The sequence below is a fragment of the Bos mutus genome, chromosome 19 (assembly GCF_027580195.1).
Source record: "Bos mutus isolate GX-2022 chromosome 19, NWIPB_WYAK_1.1, whole genome shotgun sequence".
Classification (NCBI taxonomy): Eukaryota; Metazoa; Chordata; class Mammalia; order Artiodactyla; family Bovidae; genus Bos; species Bos mutus.
Genome location: NC_091635.1, coordinates 22,564,458 through 22,572,416, shown reverse-complemented (window position 1 = coordinate 22,572,416; position 7,959 = coordinate 22,564,458). Strand labels below are relative to the sequence as shown.

At 36.9% G+C, this 7,959-nt stretch overlaps 1 protein-coding gene across 4 annotated transcripts in view; it reads right to left on the bottom strand.

Moving 5' to 3' along the window:
• Positions 1-243: 243 nt before the first annotated feature.
• SPAG9 (sperm associated antigen 9) overlaps positions 244-7,959 on the bottom strand; it is a 150,358-nt gene continuing 142,642 nt past the window's right edge. For all 4 annotated transcript variants that reach the window (XM_005890268.3, XM_005890270.2, XM_070389674.1 and 1 more), the window contains 2 exons: positions 6,531-6,680; positions 244-3,844 (listed from right to left, as the gene is read on the bottom strand). In XM_005890268.3, coding sequence (XP_005890330.2) covers positions 3,729-3,844; positions 6,531-6,680 — 266 coding nt within the window. In that variant the 3' untranslated portion in view covers positions 244-3,728. The remainder of the gene's footprint in view (positions 3,845-6,530; positions 6,681-7,959) is intronic.

The window sequence follows — 7,959 nt, the reverse complement described above, 5'->3', positions numbered from 1 at the left end:
ACTCAGCATACCCACACTTCTAGAAAGCCTTACTGTCTATTATTCACATTGTCACTTAAACACGTGCACTAAGCAAACATGCTCTTCATGTATTCCTCACTGCTCACTTTCAGCCGATGCCAAATGGCGACAATCCTGACCCTTGGAATGACATGTTTGATGGGGGATGATTGGGCATTTCAAATATAGATCAAGGTCAGACCCCTGGGAAAAGCAAAAACAAAACAAAACACACTCCTCATACATGTTTCATATACATATTTATATATATATTTCATATACAAAGTTACATTCCGAACCCCAGGGATTCCATAATAGAAATAAATATTGAAATAACTACATTGCCAAATGAGCTTTTTGCTCATAGAAATGAAGCATCAGCCTCTAAAGAAATAGCAAGTGGGATACTCTAGAACCCATTTTTAAGATTATAGAGGCAAATAAAATTCCAAATAAGATGTCTAGGACAAAAGACAAATTCAGACCATAAAACAGTTAAAATAATGTTGAGAAATATATGACAAAATTAATAATAAAAACTTATTTTTTTTTTTTAAAAGGAAAAGACATTTAGTGTTACAAAATAGCATAACCCTGTTAGAAAAGCACTTATGATTTCCACATTTAATTCTCTCTTCTCTTCCCTTTACAAACTGGGACCAAAATGAGTCCCTTTCTCAACATGATCCATTAAGAAGAGCCCTAAATCTGACTGAATCCTTTGGTAATGGTCATAATACTCACAAGGAAATAAATATTCAGTTCTACAGCATTTGCAAGACACACGTTCTTTAGGACAGTTACTGATTATGAGACAAGTGTTTTGCTTTGTTTTGTCACTAAGGCAGCCATTTAAAGGTTCTAATCTCAAATGAAGGAAGACCTTTACAAGAAATGAACACCACAGCAACTCAGAGAATGTATTTTAACCTTTTCTATGCAACACACTTCATGTGAAAAGTTATGTGCTGCATATTTTGTGCTCAAAATGTTTCACACTCTCAACAAGCTGTAGTTATTAAGACATTCATTCCTATTTTTAAATTTTAGATCCACATGAGTTAAGAGAAAAACATTCAAAACTGAGCTCCTAAAGAATCTTCTCCCCTTGCCTCACAGGGATTTTAACCTGCATCGAGCAGTGAGTGTTAGGTTGATGCATGTGATACTGTCATTTTTGTAGATCGGCAATGGTTGAATATCGGCAATTTTACATGGTTCAATGACATACGTAAGCCAAATGTGACAAAATGAGAAAATCCTCAGTGTTCCTTATTTCTTCCAATGGGGGTAATTTCTTCTTACATGGAGAGACCAACCCAAGGTACTCAAGCCTCTTCTCTACCGTTGATGGAGTAGCTATCAGCAGTTTAAACCAACTGCTCGCTGCTGGCAGAAACTTAGATTTGGGCATTTTCTACCAAAGGTTACCACCTTGACCAAAGTGAACACTACAAGAATATAAACCTATTGTTGGAGAAAAGGTGGAAGTCAAGCAATCTGTAGAAAATATAGAACTGAAATTACAAATATAAAGACAAGCTCTTAAAACAAATTGTATAGGCATTTTTGTACTCTCTCTAGTCCCTGAAGTTTAACAGGGCCACAGACATCTGACAGCTTTAGATAAAATAACTACACACCTATATTCCTTAAGTTAAAGCCAATAAGTTTATAAAGAGCAATAATAAACAACCACTGTAACATGTTTGCATTTTTCATTTTTAACTCCTGATTTCCTAAATTACATTCAGTCATAGAAACATGTAAAAGACTGAACAGCATGTGGGGTCTGACTCTAGGATGTTTACTTCTTGGGATTAAAATTCTCAAACATTTGGCTGTCTCTTTTTTTGTGAATTTTATACAACATTCTCCCAAAACATTTAATGATGTGATTTTTTATTTTAAGGTACTGCCAGCAATGGCTCAGATTTAAAATAAAGTATCAGTAAAAACATAACTTATAAGCTATGGAAAAGTGACCTAAGTTTTGGTGGCTTGAAAAAAGTGACTAAGTAGTTCAAGTTAAAAAATTATCCTTTTCCTAAAGCTTTTACCAAGAATTTTTTTCCTCCTAGGCATCTAAAGTGGGAAAATTGTACTGTGTATAAAATGTGCTTCTAGACACGTGACCAAATGTATCCAAAGGCCCCCTCTGATGTATTAAATCCTATGTACTTTATAATCTAGGCTAATCATCTGTATGTTTAAAACATACTGGTGGTACTTTTTACAAATATCTTTCCACTACAGTTCAGAAGTAAAGTACTTGGTCCTTTAGGATGCTGAGACAATCTGAGACCTTTGCTGCTTCCTTTTCCTGAAGCAGTCCTTCGGACTTGGGGCGGGGCAGGGCGGGGGCGGCCCCTTTGTCCTGTAAGTTTATATTTTAAATTAGTACTTAAACTTAGTTTTGCTTAAACTGATGGATTAAGAATGGTAAATCATACATTTTCAAGAAGTCTGAGAGGGGAAGAAAAACTATAGCTTAATGGTTTTTAAAACTTATTAAACAAGAAAGTCAGTTAAACCCAGACTCTTATTTTTCACTCTATTGTGAGTGAAAAGATGTAATGTCAACTTTTACTTTATGCTATTTTGGCTTCTCTTTCAAGTTTTCTTTGAAAATGGCATTTTAATCTCAAAAGGGCATAAAAGCTTAAATGTCATTTATGTACAGATTATCAAGTATGGGCAGTTATATAGTTTTATACAGAACAGAAAATACCACTGCTAAGCAAATCACTCATTCAGTTCATTAGGCCATACTCCATCACCACTAAGGCTTTACTCTTATTAACTGGTAAGAGCAGTCAAAGAACAACTGGTAACCAAGTGAAATTTTTACATGGAAAAAAACTCATCCAACCACCACCATCTTACACCAACGTGTAAGACATCCAAACCACAATTTCCTTAAAAAAAAAAAAAATCCTCCATTGCTGAAGTGCATCTTCTAAGCCTTTTAAATAATAAACCTTTCAAATATGTCAGTATGAAAATGAGTGACACCAGTCTCAAAAACAAAAAATCAAGTAGAATATTCAGAAAAGCAGGCCCCATAAACTTTAGAGCTCTAATAAGTCAGAAACAAGAAATTTTTATTTAAATAGTGTAGTCTTAATTTCTTTAATATAAAACCCCACCCCCCACAAAATCTGATGAAAACAAAGTTTTATATACCATATAAACAAGATTTGTCAGATTTGAAAATGAAAGTTAGAGTAATTTACAGTTAGCTTTTAGCCCTCTAGGGACATTTAGATAAATCCTGATAATCCACCTAACATTAGTTTGTGTCAATTTTATAATACATTGGGAGAAACTTTACTATTGTACTTAATGGTACAGTTTCATATATCAAGTATTTCCATTAATTCCATTATTAGTGACAGCTAAAAAGTGACCCCATCAAATGAAGTAAGTGACATTAACTGTGCAAGAGTAAACCACATCTGGATTGCTTTCTAAAATTCGCCAGTTTGCAGAAAGTAAACATTCTTTGATTTGATCATAATATACTGAAATTGCCTATAACACTGGTGCAGTAAAACAGCTAGCTCCTGTATTGTTACAGCAGGACAGATTTTATAGTATAAAGTTAACAGAAAAAAATGCTCACACATTATGTGGTGAAACTTATTTCACAAAGAGACCATTAAATAAAGGGAAAATAAACCATGCAGAAGAGATGGCTTCCCTGTTGCCATCTGTGTCCTATGGGTTCACTCACTACCATACATCACTTGCCACACTATCAAGTGACTCCTTTCTGCTTTGGCGACAGAAGGTTCAAGTGGAAGATCCTCTCCAAGAAGCTCTGATTCTCCACCTTCATCACCTGGTGGATGATAAGGAGACCCAGATTAAGGACAAGATCGAAGGTGTAGGCTGATGCACATAGACTCATGGTGAGCACATTTGCAGCACACATAAAACTTGCCTGCTGCCCGTTTCAGAGAACACAGTAAAAGAAATGCCATGAGTCAGAATCTTCACTGTCTAACTTCTGCAGAGGACTACTGAGATTAATTTCTCATTGTTAAAATATTACAGGATATGAAAAAAGAAATGGAATAAAAAATATCAAATTCAATTTTAAAAAAGCATGTTGCATGCATGTGCTAAGTTGCTTCAATCATATCCGAAAACTTTGTGACCCCATGGACTGTAGCCTGTCAGGTTCCTCTGTCCATGGGATTCTCCAGACAAGAATACTGGAGTGGGTTGCCAGGCCCTCCTCCAGGGGATCTTCCCAACCCAGGGATCAAACCCACAGTTCTTATGTCTCCTGCATTGGCATCTGGTCCTTTACCACTAGCACCACCTGGGAAACCCTTTAAAAAGCATATTTACTATTAAAATTGACCTATGCTTTAAGATAGGCTTCCCAGGTGGCTCAGTGGTAAAGAATCCGCTTGCCAATACAGAAGTCGTGGGTTCAATCCCTGGGTGGGGAAGATCCCCTGGAGGAGGCAGTGGCAACTCACTCCAGTATTCTTGCCTGGAGAATCCCAGGGACAGAGAAGTCTGGCAGGTTACAGCCTATAGCGTCACAAAGAATCAGATACACATGCACACTTCACATGCTTTAAAACAAATTCTGCTTTTCAGGCTGGACTGCCTAGAGATATTGACATACATCGTAAAGCAATTTTTACACTCCAACCACAATGTTGCAATGGAAGAAAAAGGTCCAAAAATCACCCAGCCAAATGAAGCCCAGCTCTATAAAGGTATTCTCCATTCTTACTGACATCACTGTTGCTAAACATTAAAAATCCTGCCTTTAAAATGTGTCAATAAGCCTTTTACATCAACTCTCCAGCTGTGGCTTGTGGGCTCGGAAGTTGCCCCTTAGCATGTGGGATCTTAGCTCCCCCACCAGGGACTGAACCCGCATCCCCTGCACGGCAAGGTGGATTCTTAGCCACTGGAACAGGAGGGAAGTCCTAACGTGACCTTAAATTTTATATACCTTTTTTTTTAACAGAATTTATAACTGAAGTATTTGTCACCACTCTACAACATTATATTCCCTAAAACCTTATGTTTAGAAACTTTTTCAATCACTGTGATTTTAGGCCAGTCCAAAGGGTTTCTTTATTTATAGCAAATAAATATATATCAGTGCTTTATAGTTTACAAAGCACAACACTTTCATAACCATCAATTCTCTGTATTTTCTTGTAAACTTCTCTGGCCATTTCTTCTTAGATCCCTTCATAAACTCTAATGATTCTTTAAGTGGAGTATTAAAACAGGGTTCTATCTTAGAATCTTTTCTTCTGGCCCCTACACATTCCTGGATGAACTAATCAACCCCTGCGATTTTTAGCACCACTGTATGCCAAGAGTCCCCATATTCCTCCCTCCTGAGATATAAAACTCTTATACCTAAAAGCCCCCATGGACTTCTTCCACCTAGGCAACTCCCAGCTTCCATGTGCTCCAAGGTCAACATGTCCAACACCTGTCCTCATTCCTCTCCCTCCACCAGATCTGCTGCTTTTGTTCTGAGAGTCCTTATAAGTAAATAGATCACTCCCTCTTTCTCCACACCGTTAGTTACCAATTCCCCATCACTGGTCTACTCCTACTGGTACTACCTTCTTCACTTATTTTTTCCTAATCCATTTTCCTACCTCTAGTCTTGTATCTCCAATCCATTTACACCCAAATATAATCATATTGCTCCTCTAAAGTTCTCCAATAATTTTCCTTTGCTTTAAAGTATAAACTCCTTAATTAGGTATATAAAGGCCTTTCATAATCCAGACCCTCCCTTCCCTTTCTGGATTGATTGGTGGTCAGATTTATATTTGCTTCTACTCCATGCTCTAGTCATTTTAAAACAATTTTTCTTTAATTAAGGCAGTTTCACATTTCAAGCTATCTCTTACCTTGAAATGCCAGTCTCCCCAGCCTTCCCCATATCATCCCCAACCCAATTCTTCAGACTCATGCCCTTCAGTGCTGAGTCATCTCAAGCATCATTTCTTGATTTCCCTCTTCCCCTACTCCTAGAAAGAACTGACTACTCTCTATCAGAGCATCTGTAACACTGTAATTTATTGACATGTTCTATAATTTACTGGAGGGAGACTTTGTTTTTGTATCTCATGCATACAGCAGATGTTTATAAGATGAGAGAATGAACAAATGAAATGAATTTGGTTATAAACAACCCTTTATGAGATACTGTTATTTCTCCACTTTGCAGGTGAGGAAACTGAGGTTCTGGGAGATTGAATGATTTCCCTAAGGCCTTCTGATTCCATAAGCTCTTCACATACACCTCAATATATGACCAAACCCTGCTATTTTCTAATGCTCCTTCAAACACACACATCTTGGTATAAAAAGAAAAAAAATTATGAAAGTAGCAAAAATAAATAAATAAATAAAATCCAAGTAAAGGGTCCAAAGAAAACCTTAGAAATCACGTATCTGAGTTTCTTGTTTACGTGAGTGAAAATCCACATCACAAAACGGTAGAAACGGAGCCCACAGAACCAATGACCTACCCATTCGGAAGTCAATGTAGCCCTCTCCTCCACTAATGACAAGCACAGACTTCAAGGGTGTCTGGATGCCAGGCTCCTGTGCAGATGGCCCTGCTTTGTCCACTGTCAGATCTGTACCACTGCTGCCACTTTGTGGGCTGATGACTTGACCTGTTTATATAGGAATGCAAGCAAATATTATTTATCAAGGATTAGAGTGGGAGAGACTCATTATCTCCTGAGTATTTTCAGAAAACTGAACAACATAATAAGTACATTCTAATAAAAGCCTCTGCATGATGAGAAAACATCTATAAGGCCATGAAAGCCCAATCTGAAATCAAAGTAAAGCTATTTTGTCCCAAAGCACAAAGACGTCCAGAATCCAATATGAGAACTGTATATTGCTCAGCTGGTCTTAGCTGTCTGCTTCAGACTATTATAACCTACATCATTTTATCTGAGGGGTAGTGAAAAGCTCTCTCCTCTGGCAGGGTACATATGCGTTTATGTAAGAGATTGAGAAAAGTCTTCAACTTAAGCCTTATGAATGTGGATATTCATAATTAATAACTGAATTAATTTCAAATCCATAAGTTATTAGCTGCTCAGTCGTGTCTGACTCTTTGCAACCCCATGGACTGTAGCCTGCCAGGCTCCTCTGTCCATGGGATTCTCCAGGCAGGAATACTGGAGTGGTTAGCCATTCCCTCCTCCAGGGGATCTTCCTGACCCAGGGATTGAACTCATGTCTCCTGCACTGCAGGGAGATGCTTTATCATCTGAGCCACCATGTGAAAACTCAAATCAAAGTTTTTCTCATACTTAAAAATAGTGCACATTATTTTAAATTTAGATGACGCAAATAAAATGACTGGTTAATATATAATTCTAATATTTACGTTTTAAGATAGAATCTTTAAGTATGAAATGACAGAAATCTTGAAATATTATTCACACTATAATCTCTATGAGCGTGGAGTGATTTCTTGACAGATCTGCTATCTTTTGGTCAAACTACACAGACCATCCCTCGAGGTGTTACCAGGACATAGTCCCACGATGTGATACACTTTATAAAAAATTACTTTATGTTGGACATGGACAGGATAGTTTTAATGAACTAGATTTTTATGTATAAATATTAACAAATCTCAAAAATGAGAGGCAAGTTGCAGAATAATATATGTGCAACATAAGACTTAAGTTCAAAAATATAAAAAATACTATATTATTTATAGATATGTCCCAATGTGGTAAAAATACAAAAACATGGGCAGAAGGATACATGTCAACTTTAGGATAGTGGTTATAGATGAACAGAAAAGAGGGAAGGGAGTAAGATTAGAAGAATATAAAGGAGCCTCAAATGAGTCTCTATGGCATTTTTTTTTTTAAAGCAAGAAAAACCTGTAAGCCTGTAACCAGCAATACCACTTCTACAAGTTTA